At 45.8% G+C, this 18,167-nt stretch overlaps 1 protein-coding gene across 1 annotated transcript in view; it reads right to left on the bottom strand.

Annotated features, from left to right (window-relative positions):
- The window catches only part of LOC138268210 (SNF-related serine/threonine-protein kinase-like), a 262,877-nt gene that overhangs the window by 54,475 nt on the left and 190,235 nt on the right, over positions 1–18,167 (bottom strand). The window contains exon 4 of the mRNA XM_069217650.1: positions 10,106–10,318. Within this exon, the coding sequence (XP_069073751.1) occupies positions 10,106–10,318 (213 nt within the window). The remainder of the gene's footprint in view (positions 1–10,105; positions 10,319–18,167) is intronic.

The following is an 18,167-nucleotide window of genomic DNA, read 5'->3' as shown; positions in this document are numbered from 1 at the left end:
GGTTACACACAGGCCATTCTGATGTGCTAACGTCCGGATGGGACTACTAAAGCTGGTACTTCAAGGAATCAAAAGAATCACTGCATTGAACCCAACTTGATGCCCAAATCAAAATTAATGTAACGTTGCAGTAAAAGGCAACCAGAAAGTTGCTACTTTGCTGCACAAGTTTTCCAGTGGCCATTGACAGTTGCTGGCCAAGAAACAGCCTTCTGCCCTCCTGAGAAGACATGTGAATGACCCCCAGGAAAGGACACAGTAGAGGCCTGCCGTTGGAAGAGGTGCTATCTTTTCCTGGCAGGAAGCCAAACAGTGTGTAGGCCCAAAAGATGTGCTTCAAAGGGGAAGCTTTTTTTGAAGGCAAATGGTGGCACACATGAGGGGCTGCTCTTTTGTTCGAGTAGACAGGTCGGTCTCAGGGACAGATAGTGAAAAATAATTGCTGAACCAGTTTTCATGTGGGCTTGTAGCCCTTAGGTAGCCACTCCTCTAGAGTAGGCTACCAAGCTTCGCACACTGAGACTGATAGAAGGGTTCTGCCTCCTTGGGAGTGGACGGAATATTGCAGTCTGGGATAGCCAGATGCCACACTTTGCAGGAAGTAGTCATCAGGCAGGAGGGGAACAGGTGGCCCATTGGCTAGTAGTCATAGTATACCCTGTGGGCAAGTTGTGGGCATAAAAGTGGCAACCCTGGCTCCCAGACCTCAGATCATGTCTGCACTCGAGAGGACCTTAGCAGGACTGCCCGACTGTTCCCGTGATCTGGCAAAGAGAGGCTGCATCAAAGAGTGAATTGCACTTGTTGATCTTTCGACTTACAAAGAGAGTACTACGCCTCTGGCGCCTGCTTGAGGAAAGTCATGCCCGAGCTTCAGACAGAAAAGGTGCACTTTGGATGACTTCCTGTACAGCTCCAGGGCCACAATAGCTGAAGAAGCCTGCCTTGGCTGGATTGCAGAAACAATCACTTCATCGCCACAGACTGCTGAAGTGCAGCTTGGGAGAACAAGTCCTTGAGTCTACTGGACCGGGAAGAGTCACTGGAGTGCAGTTTGGTCGCCCAAGATGGACACTAGCTTCAGGTAACTAGCTTGCTGTAACCGGAGACCAGTGGCAACTGCTTTTGGCTGGATTTCACCCAGACTTCAAGGGACATTGACATCTGTTGTCAAAGTCACCCCACCGTGTTTGTGGACTTAGGGGTGGCCCCTGGAAGATCCCCGTCCACCAGACAAGCATTCAAAGCATCCTTCAGCTGCCTGTATCCCTTGCATCCGGGTCACTCCATTGCTGTCTATGGTGGTTCACCCATAGAGCCTGGAACTGGGCTGAAGACTGCTTCACCTGCAAGGTAACTCTCCCGCTGAGCCTTACTGGCCCCTCCAACCATCTCTCTGCGGGAGTTGGTCACCCAAAGCGGGCCAGAGTAACCGAACAAAACTATACACAATTTTTCCAAAGTAACCATCAAGGTGGGTGGGGGAGAAGAGAGCACCAGGGTGTCCGTATCTCAAGCTCCGGGATCTTCCCAAGCTGTCACCTCGTCGCTACACAGACAGGAGGGAGGTCGAACAGGGCCATACATACCCGTTCCATCCCATTCAATTCCCTATATATCACAGATCTGTGCTCCCCCCGCCAGTCCCCAAATAGCCACCAAACTGAGCTCCGATGGTCCAAAATTGTCACCACTCCTCACCCCCCCCCCCCCACTCCGCTCCACTTGTCGCTCCCCTTCAGGCATCCTCCCCGAGAGTGCCATTCACTCAGAGCTTTGCGCTGCACCACCTGGCCGCTGTTCCTGGTCATCAGAGTCACACAAGCTCCCGGTTGTTTGCCCATCTATATCTCCCTTCCCATGCTCACCGCCCAGAATTTCAATCATGTTGCTCCAAGCCTCCAGATCTCTCTCAGCATTCTCATCTCTCCAAGCCTTTCTGAGTCTATACTCCTCAGCTGTTGCCCATTCCACCATATCAGCCATCCATTTTTCAAGGGTCGGAGGAGATGGGCTAGCTGAATGAATAGCACTACAGCGCTTCACTAGTATCAACCCCTACTGTGCAAACCTATAGGTCATTTTTCGCCCTTTTTTGGGCGAGGGACAATCCCAGCAAACAGTGTAGCATCGTCATTCTATTTTAACTGTGGTGACTGCTCTCAGCACTTTAACTATCTCACACCAAAACGACTGCAAGGATCCACATAGCCAAGTAATAAGGACAAAAGTGGCAGAAGTACCGCAGCGGCGGCAGTTGTCAGTTTGTGCCGGAAATATTCTATGCAGTCGATGTGGCATCAGATACGCTCTATGCAAATAACAAAACTGTGCCAGTGGATCCTATCTGCACTAACGCGCATGCCCTGGCCCAGTCCCTGTCCTCCACTGGTAGCTCTAGATCTGCATCCCACAGTGCATGCACCCTGGGATAGCTACACGTCTATCCCTTTTTAGGGTAGCATATACCCAAGAGAGGAGTCCCCAAGCCAAGCCCAGATCCAACAATATCAGCATTAAGTGGGACTCTGAAGGTTTCTCTGGGAAGGAGGTCCACATCCCCTGAGCCGTGCTCGATATACTAGCATAGTGCAAACCTGTCCCCATCCAACTGGGAAGTGTACCTCAGCCTCCTCCAATGTGACAAACGCACCATTCTGATACAAATCCCCCGCATTATTGCAGCCACCTGCTTGCGAACCTGAGAAGTCCATTGCCTCTGCGATACACACAAAAGGGAGCAGTTGTGCATAAGGCGCTCGCTGGATCACCCGGGTGATCGCCTGCACCCATATCCTGGCCACCTGTGAGACCATGAACGGAGCGCCCATGGGGATCCCAGTACCACTCATAAGGAGTGTCGGGAGCACCGCTATTTGTACTGCCCTGTCCAGCAGGGTTTTCTCCCAGTTAGGTCCATCGTCATTCCAGAGGGCCGCATATTGCAACAGACCTGCCATGTAATATAAATAAAGATCCGGCATACCCAATCCACCGTCCACCATGTCGATCTTCAGTACCTCGAGACGGACCCTACTCCTTTTACCTGCCCAGATCAGGGACACTAACAGCCTATCTGGCGCAACGTCAGCAGCAGTTGACGGAAAGATTTCTGCCTAACATATAAGCAACGAGGGAGGAATATCATTTTACCAAGGGCGACCCTACCCATAACTGACAATGGGAGTGTGGTCCAAAATTGGAGAGAGGAGCGGAATCCATCCATCACTATGCCTATGTTCAAGCTATATTGTAACTGAGGGGAGTGAGTCACCTGTATACGTAGATATTAAAATGCCTCAGTCTCCCATGTCAGACCCACCTGCGGGAGCTCCGTCAACTCTAAATTAACCAGGGATGCCACTGGGTAGAGTACCGTCTTACGACTTAACACAAAGGGCAGAAACCACTCCAAAATCATCCATAGGGCTTAACAGGAGAGGGACCAGGCACTCTGGATACGTTACATACATCAAAGCATCATCTGGATACAACAAAATAGTATGCGCTCCGGTCTCCACCTTAATACCCCAAGCTCGGAGCATCTCCTGAAACTGTACCACCAACGGCTCCATCACTAACGTGGACAGGAGCGGGGACAGCGGGCAACCCTGCCTTGTACCTCGCTCTATATGAAGGGGGTCAGACACCATCGCCCCAATGCGTGCCCTCACTCGCGGCGCCACATAAAACAGGCGGACCCATGACAGGAAGCTCAACCCAATCCCCATTTGGCGCATCACCTCCCATATGTACTCCCATGACAGAGTATCAAACGACTTTTCAATGTCCAAGGCCACCACTGCAGCTCACATCTGAGCCTGTAGCTTCCTGCATCATGTGGGAGAGTCTCCACAAATTCATATGTGTCCTCCCTCCCAGGCACAAATCCTCAGTCTTCGTGCACCAAGTGTGTGATCACTCGCCAGTACTTTAGCAAGCAATTTTACATCAACATTTAACACCGACAATGGTCGATAGGAACTGGGGTCAGTCGGATCCCTCCCCTGTTTTGTATCATAACTATTGACGCCTTTCTCATATGTACAGGCAAGGCCCCCCTCCTGTGCGCCTCGCACAGTGTCTCCAATAGGCTAGGGATAAGTGTGGCCGAGTACATCTGAAAGAACTCAACCGGAAGACTGTTGGGCCCGGTGCTTTACCACTTGGCATGCCCCACAGCGCCTCCTGCAATTGTTCCAATTGTATGTCTCCCTCCAGTTCCCTTACCTGCGCCTTCGTCAGCCCTGGAAGCTGGAGGCCAGCTAAGAACCCATCCACCAAGGTGTCATTCACACGCAGTGATGAGGCATATTAAAATATTGCTTTTGAATTGTCGCAAGTACCTATTTGCATGAGGCAATCTCCTTCCACAGCAGTAGGAAATCCCCTAGTTTTTCCCCATAAGTGTATGATAATCTGCGTATGTGATCTGAGTCAATGCAAGAAGGCTGAGAAACCTCTCACTTAAGGTCCTGTTGCTCCTAATTTGGTACTGTCATGGCAAGTGTTCCACCAAATCTGCAGGCTTTGTGGAAATTGATGCTGTTGTGCTTGCATGTTTTGTGAAACCCTTAATGTGATTAATAGTTCTGCTTTGTACTTGGGACTGGACATATGGCTTGCTGACATTTGTAATATGGTCTGTGTTGCTGCAGAGCACCCCATGGACCTTACCATCTCTGTATCTTTCTAGATATTCCACAGTGAATTGCAAATTGAATAAATGCTGCTAAACATCAGATCTGAACCTAGACACTCACAAACATGCCTTACTTCTTAGCAGGTAGTATCAGCTGCATCCAAAGTATATTGAATATCATACATACTCAATAGAGCTTGCAAACTGACAACATACTTACTCATAGCAGCTCCCATAGCTACTCTATTGTCCACTCTCTTTAACGGGTGTGAGACGAACCCCACCCTTTCCCCTACATATGTGCCCATTTTCTGTCTCTCTATACCACCACAAAATCCAGAAGCACACATCCTTTGATAGGAACAGAATGCTTTGGGGATGCCTGAGATTTGCATTCCACCTTCTGCATGATGGAATAAAACTTTCCTCTGGATAACTGAGTGTTATGTACACAATGGCTCTTCAAGAGGTGACGTTTTTTAGGGGTGGCTTACAATTGGTCCTCATCACTGAAATTCATAATGGAGGCATTCCATATAGCATTCTCCTCTTATTCCCATGAAATTGTTCTTGTTGTCTATCAATAGAAACATCAGAATCTGTTAAATTTTGTAATAATAGTGACTGTAGTGTATCAGTAGGTAATGGCAGAGTAGAACAAGACACTTACCTTCTGTAATACCTTATCTGGTATAGACTAACTAGCCGTAGATTCCTCACCATGGAATTATTCCAGTTATTAGACTGCATAGACATTTTCGAGCAGTACCCCTGTCTGCCGGTAGGTGCCACATTTGGGTCTACATCGGCCATGCCAGAACTCACACGTGCGGTGCCCACAAAGATGCCACTCCAGTCCGCTGACATCAGTTTCTTTTTGATACTTTCCATGCCAGGAGCATGGAACCATGGGGAAAACTGACAATCAGTTTGCAGAGCGAGGAGATTGGGTGGGTTTGTAAGGAATTTGTGGCTAAGTAGAGTCTCTACCAGATAAGGCATTACTAAAGGTAAGAATCTTGTTCATCCGATGGAGACTTTTAACCACAGATTCCTTACCTTAGAATAGATACCCCAGCAATACCTTCCCAGAGATGGGTCTGCAAATATATTAGACCAAGAAGTCCTGCATGAACAAATGGGCAAAATAACCATAACTCGGACCTGACTGTACAGAAAGTAGTGTTTGGTTAACGTATGTAGTGACACCCATTGTGCTGCATGGCAGATGTCCAGGACAGAGACTCCATGAGTTGACACAGTGGTTGCATACTTGGCTCTGGTGGAGTAAGAACACAAACACTAAGGGTGTTGATTTTTGGCAATTGTGTACCAGATCTTTATGCAGAGCACTATCAATCGTGGGAGGTCTGTTTCTGCACTGGCTTCCCTTTCTTAGCTTCAACATAACCTATAAAGAGAAGATTGACCTCCCACATAACTCTTTAGTTTGATAAATGTAAAACAACAATGCTATTTCTGGGTCCAGACAGTGGAGTCTCTCCTCTTCCTAAGAAGGATGAGGTGGAGCAAAGAAGTTTGGCATGGTGATGGCCTGGCCTACATGAAAAACTGTTACAAACTTTCGCAGAAAGGACACAATTCCTGAGAACCACTTTGCTGGGGTAAAAAGTGGTAAAAGGAGGATCCACAGGGAGTGTCTGCATTTAATTGACCCTCCTGGCTGATGTGATGGCCACCAAGAAACTGTCTTGATGGTAAACAAACATTTGGGCAGTTGCACAGAGGTTCTAAATGTGTGCACACGAGGAAAGTGAGCACCAGATTTAAGTCCCATTAGGGCCTGATAAATGCTCTGGTAGGAAACAAATGGCAGAGACCTTTGAGGAAGCTTTTAACAGGTGACTTCCACAAACAAGCTTGGTCAGGCAACTGCAAAAAAGCCAAAATGACGGACCAATATCCCTTAACTGTGCCCAGAGCAGGGTGAAAAACAGAACAAATAGCAAAAATTGGGAAAGGGGTGCAGAGAGAGTGCCAACGTTCCTGGATGCACATTATGCCACCCATATGTCCCTGTGGCAAGCGTAAACCGTTTTAAGCGAGGGGTGCCTGGCTGCCAGAATAACACTGCAGACTCCAGGAGAAAGTTTGGAAGCTATCAACTGTCTCTGCTTAATTTCCACACGAGGAAAAAGTGCACAGGTTTGGGCGCAGAACCCGCGCCTGTTGCTGAAACAGAAGATCCTCCCGAAGAGGCAGCCTGTCTAGAGGACTGATGCTTATGATCAATAGCTCAGGATACCAGATTCCCCATGCGCAAATCGGAGCCTCAAGAAAGACTTGAGCCGATTGTTCCTGATTTTCTTGAGAACTCTAGGCAAGAATAGTATTGGTGGAAAAGAGTACAGAAGGCCAGAGCTCTACTCGAGACAAACAGCATTTCCCAGTGAGAACCCCCTTCAAAACTCCAGCATGCAAAACTGGTGACATTGGGCGTTCTCTGCAGTGGCAAGCAAATCTAACCAAGAAATGGATACCCGAGGGGTGCCGGTAAGGCCAAAAGGGGGCACAGCAATGTGACAGTGCTCTTGACCCACTGTAAACACAGGTAATGTCTGAGCAGACAGGACAGGGATGTGGAATTATGTGTCCTGCAAGTCCAGTTCTACCATCCAGTATTCAGGGCAGACAAGACTTTAGCAAATGTGAGCATTTTGAACTTCTTTTTCAGGAAGAAGTTGAGAAAGTGCAGGTCTGTGACAGAAGAAAAGCCTCAGTCCGTCTTTGGTACCTGAAAGTAACAAAAATAGTAACCACAACCTCCTTCTGATACTGGCAGCCTCTCAATAGCTCCCTTGGGCAAGAGAGCCAACCCTTCCTAAAGAAGTAAGGAAGGATGGTCCTCCGGTGGCTGGTTATAAGTGGGTGGCATGTGTCGAGGGGTGTCCAGAAAGAGGATGGAATAGCCCCTTAGGACTGCCTGTAAAACCCATCTGTCAGATTTTATCGACTGCCAGTCGTGCAGGTGATGGCATATCCTGCCCCCCACTGGATGCCCTTGGTGGCATGAGGGCAAACTAAAGGGGTTTGGAGGCTGCAGCTACCGGGGGAGTGATGGACTGAACAGACCTCTGGCTAGTTCTCCCACATGGTCTGTGGGAACTGCGTTTCTAAGGCGTGAAAAGGCTAGGAAACCGGTTGATCATGGTGGCTGGGAGCGTATGAATGTGGTTGGAGGCCTCTTCTATAGCCACAAAAGGGACAAAAGGTTGGGGTTGGCGAGGGATCATGGATAGGCTCAAGGCTCTGGCTGTAGTGCTGCTATTGTTAAAATGCTCTAGTGCCAAGTCCGCCTTCTCATCAACAAGGTGAGAGACATCAAAGGGCATGTCCATGAGCAAGTCCTGAAAATCTCCTGAAAAGCCAATGTTTCTCAGCCAGATGTCATGCCTCAGGGCCACCGACGATGAAATCGCTCTACTCAGCAAATCAGATGTGTCTAGTACACATCGAATGGTTAACTTTGGTGCATCTCTCCCATCAGCAATAGCTTGAGAGAGCATGGCCTAGGTCTCCTCAAAGACCATAAGCACCACTTGCGCAACCAAATCCCACACAGTGTACTGTTATCAGCTGAAAAGGCATAAAGAGTTCACCACCCGTAGTGCTAGGCTGTTGGAAGTGAAAATCGTCTTCCCAAAAGGTATCCAGACTCTTGGATTCCCTTTCAGGTGGAGTGGTAGGGAAGGTGCTAAGGTTGCTCCTGGAAGTGGAGGCTTGGACCACCAAGCTCTTGGGGGTGTGGTGCTGGGTAAAGATACTGAGGTCCCAAAGAGTAGGAGAATGGCGGCGGGCAATTGTCTTGTGCACAGGAACCCCTGTGCACGGCTTGGACAAGGCCCCAAGTAAGAAATCCATGAAGGCTTCATAAAATGGGAGTAAGGATTTGGAGGGGTCAATTCCTGTCTGGTGTACCTCTGTCAAGTAGCCATGGTAGGAGGAGAGACAGGGCCAGTGTTTGGTGAAGAGTCCAAACCACTGGCATTCATCAGATACTCGTACCAGTTGTCCTCTATGCCATCTAGAGCATACTGGTAACCATAAAGGTCCTATTCCCCTCCAAATCATCACCCTCTCCAGCCCTGTTAAATGAAAAAGGCACTGGCTCCAACTCTGGAAGCATGGACCAGGCCGGAGTTAGCGTCAGGCAACATCGATCCAGTTCCGTATCGGAGTCAGGTATAATGATGGGGCCCAGGCCACCACAGGGTGTCGTCGGGGGCAACAGCACTGGAACGGGCATTGGGGAAGGTCGTGGCCTCACTGACAGCACTGCTCCAGACCCAGCACCAGATCCAAGGGGCCCGAATGGCACCGAGGACAGACCTGCTGACAGAGAACCAGTGCGGGATTCTCCCTTGGCCAGGAGGAGCTCCAGAGGGGTTGGGCCACCAAAATAGTGTTTTTATCAGTAGGAGTGTAGAAGGGTGGCAGGACTACTGTCAAACCCCACAGACTGCAGAACTTTTCCCTTGCAGAATTGATTAAATTCTATGACTTTTGCCAAAGGTTGACCTTCATAGGGCATTCTGGGGAAGAAATACTAGGATCCATGCAAGTCATACCACCCTGGACTCTCCCCAGCACCTACTTTTTACAAATGCTTGGATCTGTTGGGTTACCATGGATAACCCAACCCAGTCCCCTCTGACGCTGTTAGCTCCATCCCAAGAATCAATGCAATTCAAATTTTAAAAGAATTATGTTCCCATACTGTTTTTCGGCATTTGCTGTCTTGCACAATGGGTCCGTTCACACAGGTAGGGTATGTTGGAACGCACAATAGCATGACATTTGGTATTATCTACTGCATTTCTCTTAATTTTTGACTTCAAAGTACATATTGTGTAAAACACTGCCTGTATCACCTGTTATTAAGGGTAATCCCAAATTCAGAGTGAGACAAACAACCTGTAGTCCTAAACTCAGATTCTTAAGTACATTTAAAAAATGCTCAGCTTTCTCCCACACCCATACTTATTAATTAGTTTTTACCTTGTAAATTGAGGCCTGTTGAAAACAGCATGAATCCTTATGCACTGCAGCTTGGCAAATGCCTCTTGTTATTTTTATATCACCAACAAATCCTGTTGATCTCTGCAAATGAAGGGGTCTCAAAGGTGTATTTGCATATTATTACTGTAGATCGGCCTTCAGTGCAAAAACAATTACAGATAATAACACTGTCACCTGTATTTCCCTGACTGTTTTTTTATTGCAGTGATTAGTGTCTTTGTGAAACAATAAGCGAGCTACAGAAATGACCCCTTGTTGAAAATAACCTACTGCCTCTCTTGTTCACCTGCTAAATGTCAAGGGAGCATTTGTTACCCATCTTTTGATAACACTCCTACAGCACTGGGCACATTCTGCTCATTGTCCCCAATGCTGCCAACCCCACCCTCCGAGTGGGACACTGACTCAGGACCTTATACTCACTCCTGGATAGCTGAGCGGTCAGCAATATTCCCGCAAATCATGGCCTGGATGATGACCTCGTGCTCCTCCTCTGAGACACTTTTGTAGGATGTGAGGGGTAGAGGCAAGCGGCTGGCTGGTGATGGGTCCACGCCCTGCAGCCATGGGTGCGCCTCAATCTCTTCCAGAGAAGCCCGCTGGTTGGGGGCACGTTGCAACATCCGCGAGATCAAACTGCAAAGCAGAAAGGGAAAGAAATTGCACAGAGTTTATAGCATATTCAGAAACTGACTGCCTCTACTCTTACATGCATGTCACATTCTTGATTGAAACTGCTAACAATAGCTCTATGACCTATAAAGAGGCTCCTTGTTCAAGACCACACAAGCACAACTCAAGCTAAAATTGAGACTCACAATACGCCCTCATATCTGGATTTTTCATAATGAAATGAACATATTCAGTGTGAACGTACCCCGTACCCACAGTAAAACAAATGGAGCCCTTGGAAAGTAAGAAACAAGTAGAAACCGTGCTTCTAACAGTGGCCGACCACTTATCCGGGGTCTTCATTAATCAGAGATCATGTTTCCCATAAAACAATATTTAACTCTTCCTCTTCAGTGCCTAAACAAAGATTTCTTCTATTCATCAAATCCTGTTTCCCATTAAAAAAAAAAGATTTAAACCTTTCTCCTCAGTGTCTTAACAACAAATTCTTCTCTTTATCACATCTGAACAGTGGCAGAAACTCACTCTATCTAGCACAGTAGTGCTTCAAGCACACCTCAACAAGGACATACCTTTTCCTTTGGTGGCATTGATGTTTAATGGTTTATTGTTTTTGTAAGGTGCTGCATTAACCAGAAGAACCCACAGAACACTAGAGATGAAGAGAAGTAGTGTATCAAACAGTCAATGAAGGAATTAGGACATATATATTTGTCGAAAGAGTTGGGTTTATATGAGTTTACTGAGTGACAGACGTTTGGTATACTGGCAGACACACAGTTGACAGAGCCTTGTTGGTACAGTGATCTTGCACCAGAGTGTTTCAGGTTTTGTCTTCATTGTGGAGAGTCCAATTTCCATCTGTTGGATGCGGCTGACTAAGAAGGATTTAAAAGGTCGGAAACCTCTTAGCTCAAAAGTTGACTTCAAATGAGAAAGGAGAGTCTTGTAGTCAACTATACTGAAAGCTGCAGGGAGATGTAGAAGGGTCAGTGCATAGCTTTAACAATTTGTTCTGGCAGAGAGGAGTTCTTCTCTGATGTTCAATGATGGCAATCCCATTTTCCTCAAAGGCCTGAAGGCAAACTGGAAGTCACTGGGGAGGTTATTCTCCTTCAAGTAAGCGTTGAGGTGAGTTGCTTTTAGGATGTTAGCAATGGTGAGAAAGCTAGAGATCCATCTGTAGTTGTAGAGCAGCTTTAGCTCTGCTGATAGTTTCTTATGGAGAGCAATAATACTGCTGTGTTGGAGTCTATGGAGCTATCACCAGTCAGCAGGGACATATTGTCAGATAAGGTGATTGTTAGGATTAATGCAGACTGACTAAGTTTAATAGTTGCACTGCAGGAGTCCAAGCTTTGAGCCTTAATTTGTTAATCTGGATGGAGTCCATATTTCTGCATAAAGGTATTCAGACCACTGTCCAAGCATGAATAAAAAGTGGAACGCCCTTTGATCGAAAAAGTGGTCTGAAACACAAAGCAGCCTTATTTGGGAATTCTGTGAGAAATCGCTCATGGTTAAATCATGCCACTAACTCACCCAGCCACCTTTGAAGGTGAAGTATCAGAAACATGGTTTAAGTTGGTAGTAATGAAATCCAGACTGCCACCTTGGCCTCAGAATATCCTGAAAATGTAAAAAAAAAAAACTAGTAGGAAACTCCAAAGAGGTACCAGAGCTACAAGCGAACCAAAAGAAAACCTGCTAAGCAGGTGACCAACTAAGACCTTTGATGAGGAGAATCCTGCCAGAATTTACACAACTCTTGAACAATGGCTCCTTAGACTTTGAAAAGAAAAGATGGAGACACTCCATAAATAACATTGTGGGAAAAATCTAGCACCCTAACATGATTACACTGGTGACAATGTTGTCTTTGAGAGGCACAACAAGAATAATATGCTCCCAATGACAGGATTATAGGGCCAGAGAAGATGGTCGCCTGGAATGCAGGATCATTCAATAATCTATTCTTATGGGTTTCTACCTCAGCACGCACAGCCGGCCAACCCCCAGGCTGCCTGATGCAGCTGAAGGCTCATGGATGGAGAGAGGAAAGATGACAACACTGGCAGGAATAGCAGAGGGGCTAATGCCTGCTAAAGGAAAAGAAGGAAAAGCTGCATAGAAGAATATATACGCAATATTATGATCACCTAAACCTGTTCTGTCAAGAACGTTTGAAAAATCACAGATAGTAAAAGCACAGAACTCCTGTCTGGGAACCAAATTGACAGTGCATAAATTAACAAAATAAGTTGTAACATAACGTAAAAACTTTGTGAAAAGGCTTCCAATTTGTCTTTGAAAGATTGAACATCAAACCCCGAGCCAGAAATATAGTCACTGCAAGGCACAAGGATAATATTCACTACATGAATAAACATAGTGAGAGAAACAAGACATGATCGTCTCGAGATGCGCCTCGCAGAATCACCACTAGGTCTTATCTCACATTTCCTGTAACATAAGTACTAAATAGCTGGTAGTATGCTCCAAGAGTCTGAGGTCAAATGCAGAGGCACGAAAACACTTGTGATGTCAACGAGAATCCTGATTATCTCTAACCTCTGCAATGGAACAAGAGGTTTCGGACTCCACCCACTGTTTTTATGATGGAACTAGACTACAGAACTGAAGAAAAGCCCATTCATGTAGGGCTCTCCAGGGATAGGTATAATGGAGTAGTTTGTAACTGTAGACCCACACAGAACAGTACATTAACAACACCCCATAAAAATAACGGCCAACATTTTAAGCTAGGTCCACGATGCACACTATACTTAGAAAACATACAGTCTGGCTATAAACATACATAAACTCTGGCTATACACAGCATGACTGCTTTCAATACCAGTTAACAAAAACATGACAGGATGAAACAGAAATCAAGGGAATCAAAGTTTCAAGATTGGGGGACGTCTTCATTGTTATAGGACTTTAAGGAAAATTACGTTTGAAACTGTATTGCACATTAGCATGATGGACCCAGTTAATTGCTTACATTCTTTCACAAAATTAGGCCAGAACGTTGGTCCAACAACCTGCATTATTGCATACCAAAAGAGTAGTGTTGTATGTGCTGTTGTATCGGTTGACTAGAGTCTCCCTGGCTTAGGCAGGTGCCAGATGATCCCCATAAAGTGGAAGGACATGCCCACTGAACATGCTACATACCTTGGGGTCTAGAGGATGTTCGGATCCTAATTGCCTCCTGTCTTTTAAGTCCATTGTTCAGTGTATGTATCTCTCAAAAACATCTTGGTGGATGGCTTGAATTGAAATATGCACACCTTTGATGGATGTGGTGAAAGGAATAATTTATGTGATATTAAAGGACTCAGCTCGAAGTTAATGATCTCAGCCCCAGACCTCTCTGTAACTAAGCACCAAAGCACTGGCTCATACATGGAACCCTTCAAAATATGAGAGGGGGACAGAGCTGCCTGAGATCCAAGATAGTTGCGGGTTTTCAAAAGGTCCTGTGAGACTCCCCATTTCCCATGCCCGTCTACTTATCCCAGGGTCAAGAGAGATACCAGAGCTGCAGCCATGAGAGCAGGGTTGTCTTAAGGATGTTTGTGGCCCCGGGCAATACATATTTTTGGGGCCCCTATTCAGAAAAACTTTGCATTGTATTACCCTTTTTTCCTTATTTCAAGGCTGCATGATGCCAAATACTGAATTATAGAGTGAAAATTCAAAATCTGGGTCATAATAAAAACTAAAATGTTGTCTTGGCTACAGCCCCAACAATCCTTAAGATGCCACTTGGCAGAGAGAGAAAAAGTTAGAGGTAAAAGTAAGCAGAGAGAAATGGAGGCGCCAATGTGGAGAAGGACAGCAGAAAGAAAATTCATTGTCCGTGGGGGGCCCTTGGAAGGTGACAGATCAGCAAATCAGAATTAGTTATCCATATTAGTACTAAACTGCATAGCAGAATAGGGCAGTTATGACTAAGATGAGAAAACTCATCTAGGGACTTAAGAAAACAGAGTGCGACAGCAGTCTCAAACAGGATTCTGGACAGCTTTGAGGCAGGAGAGAAGACTAACTAGGACAGACTTCAACAAGAACTTACTCAAGATTAACTCAATTTCCAAAGTTCCTCTTTAATTAGAAGTATGCAGGAGCCTGTCATTGGTCCTTCAGGTGGGTGCACTTCAGACGTCAGATCCAGCTTCCAATGGCTGCAGAAAGCACCATCGAATTTGCTACTATTTTAAATCTTCTCAGCAAAAGTGCAGTGTCATCTGAATTATTTCACACATTTCTGACAAAATATTACACTCTCTAGTTATTTGTTACTTGACAGTTTTCTCTCACAAAACTAAACCTGTTTCACATAGGAATCATGAATTTCCTGTCTTGTTCAACAGCTAGAACAAATAATGCAACATTATTAATTCTGAATCATGTTTCTTGCCTTCAATACAATAGAACATTCAAGATCACATTTACAGCCTAGGAAAATAATTTAAGTCAGAGGGGACAGAATAAACAAATGATTTTCCATTACCACTGCAGAATAAATCTTTCAGGCCTAACCAAGCTAAGAAAGCCTAAATACACAATAATACATTAATAAACCTATGTATTGTGCACCTTCAAATTCATGTCAAATATGCAAAGCAAAATATTTAAATGCAAACATTTATGACATGTTAGAACTGATTTAAACATACATTTATTTTTCTGCACACATGCAACTCAGTTAATGAAATCATTTATTCAAATATAAGTACAACTCACATTCATTTAGTAATGTAAGTTCTTAATCTACATTTTAACAAAAACACTCTTTATGTTAACTCATTTTAATACTTCATTTAATATAAATGCAGAACTCTCATGTTAAAACGCAATGTTCACCATATTCTAACTTCTAGGCCCCTAATATGTTAATAAAATTTGATCTCTCGCAGTACCCTGTCTGATATATCAGAAAAGAAAGACTTATTTTTCATACGTCAGACCCTCATACACTCGAGTAGGGGCATGCTTCATCATCGGGTCTCATCCTGGTCCCTGAAAACCAGAATGGGCTTAGCCTTATTCCAGGGACCACTTTGAACATTACAGTGACAGAAGTCCCCTGTATTAGCAATATTAGTAGTTGTTTGGGTTAAAAATATATCAGTAGGGAAAAAGGATATTATGGTCCTCTGACCCTCATCAATCGTCAATATATTTCAGCCTCTATGCTCAGGCTTTTTGGGTGCAGGGTGTTCATCAGAATGTCAACCATGCTCTGCCCCTGAAACACAATCACTCTACTTGAGAAAAGCATGCAGTGCTAACCAGCATGTAAGGTGAGTGTTTACTCGCCTAATCAGTGGTTGTAGGATCTTGATTCCTATGACTGAAGGAGCAATCGTTTCTCACATAAAAGAGTAACCACCAGGAAAGTACAGCATTTTTTTTTCCACCAATTGCACTTAATAAAAGTGATGTTACAGATGGTCATTACTCCAAATTTGTTACTCTGTGCAAAAATCGCTATGGTGAAATTAATAATCCATATAATAATGCAGACTGCGTGAAAAGCCACACAAACCACTCACTGTGAATGTTTATGGTGTCACACATTTTGTGTTTTTAATTTCATCCCTGAAAAACAACTTACATACCAAGCATCACTGATAGAGATGGTGCCTTTATAATGAAATGCACTCACACACATTCACTACCCTACTCAGGAATCTTACTACATCACTTGGAGAAAGTGTGTGGCATGTCCCTGTAGTAACACACTATAGCGTCGTCGGCATAGGTACTGTATAGACGTGTCGGAAAGGCACGTATTTGTGAAGGTACACAAAAGTTAAGACAGTAATTAGCACACTGTATCTATCAGAAATCACCAATCAACATAAATAGATTCCCGTAAGGCTGGGCTCTGTATTAATTTTGTCAAATGTAACATGTTGCTTGTTATCTATTTGGACTGCCCACACCCTTCCAGCTCACCATGTCTGTAATATAGAGGGCTGCTTTTAAAAGCCCTCTGTGAGTACAATGGACTCTGTTGCGCCATTTACGCCGTGACGTCAGATGCATGGAATGGGCCCATGGGAAATGTAGTCCCATCCTAGTATGGGTCATTTCTGTGTGGCTCTCTACATCTTCAGAAGTTATTCCTAAAAGTATTGTACTTAAAAGACAAATCAGTACACACATGTAGTGGTTTTATTAAAATGAAGTTCCAACATCCACAGTGCAAATTTAGACAGCACGAGGCCCTTATATTTGTATTTAGAAATAAGTACCGTAGTGTAAACACTATGGCCATCATTACAAGTTTGGCGGTATTCGGCCAAGACCGCTGTGCAAAATGATGCCTCCATACCGCCAGTGGTGGCGGTATAGCGACCACTGGACTAAGAGTCACAAAACACAAACCGCCCAAATACATACACAAAACCAACACTGCCAGGCCAACTCATGGCAAAAGAGTTTCTGATCAATATCTGTCCCTGCCACGCCAAGGCCATTCCGACCGTCATATTAAGAGGCAACCTCCAGTACAACGGGACATGCATGGCGGAAACAGTTGGGGGTTTGCACCCCAGCGGAATAAAAAGGCACTGCAGAAAGTAGCTAACACCACATTGGCTAGTTCAAATATTCCACACCTGATAGCCATACACAAACCACGCACACCTGACCATGCTACCATATAACACCACCCCACACACCCACAAGCCCTTGCGACAAATACGAGCAGCCAAAGCCACACTCGAGAGGAACTACACCCCAAATACAGCAAACAAATATCACAGCACATATTGCACACATCAACACCCCTACATCACCACACCCCGCACTGCACCGACATGCACAACACATGCCCACCCCACAACATGTCACGCCAGAAGCACTCACGGTTTACCGAGAATGAGTTGCAGGTCATGGTGGAGGAGATCATCAGAGTAGAGCCACAGTCCAGGTACAGCAAACATCCATAGCCAAAAAGACAATATTAAGGTAGAGGATCGTCGACAGGTTCAATGCAGTTGGCACATACCCACACACATGGGAGGACATCAAGAAAAGGTGGAACAACCTCAGGGAGAAGTCAGTTCCATGGAGTCCAGGCACAGGATAGCCAGCAACAAGATCGGCGGTGGGCCCCCACCTCCTCCCCTTCAGTTGTCATCCTGGGAGGAGAAGGTCCTGGACATCATGCAACCAGAGGGCCTCACTGGCATCAGCGGAGGGCTCGACTCTGGCAAGTCATCAATACCCCTCAAGCACTAACCATCCATGCCCAGCATGCCTCCCCACCAATATCCAACCCAATGCAACCCACCCTACTGCCCCGTCCCAAACACCCAATGCCCCTCCTTTGCATGCCAAACCACCCCACTCCCACTCAATAAACTACTCTGACCCCCCCATCCCTACTCACACACTCCTAATGCACGGATGACAACCACAATGTGAAGAACCACAGCACCCACAATCCAATCCAAATCACTGTCTGCAGTACTGCAACTGTCATTGGCATCACTGGGAAGCAAGTTGGAGCACTGCATGCATCACAACAACAGTGACATAACTACAGTCACACACCTAACATCTACCGTTTCCATCCACAGGTACCCCTGCCACTGACACCCTGCAGAGGAGGCCAGGCTCAGACAGCCCTCCCCAGGATGAGGGCCCCACTGGATGAAGACGACTTTCCTGGGCCACTGGACAGTCCACCAATGGCACACCCACCCTGGACACACCGGACGCCCCTACCCATGTGGCAACAACACCACAGCCAGACCCTGAACCCCAAACTTGTGCCCCAGGGACTTATCAATCAGAGTTGTGTCCCATAGACCGGGGGCCAGAGTCA

The sequence above is a fragment of the Pleurodeles waltl genome, chromosome 12 (assembly GCF_031143425.1).
Source record: "Pleurodeles waltl isolate 20211129_DDA chromosome 12, aPleWal1.hap1.20221129, whole genome shotgun sequence".
Lineage (NCBI taxonomy): Eukaryota > Metazoa > Chordata > Amphibia > Caudata > Salamandridae > Pleurodeles > Pleurodeles waltl.
The sequence above is the reverse complement of the archived record's forward strand: the minus strand, read 5'-3'. Positions and strand labels throughout refer to the sequence as shown.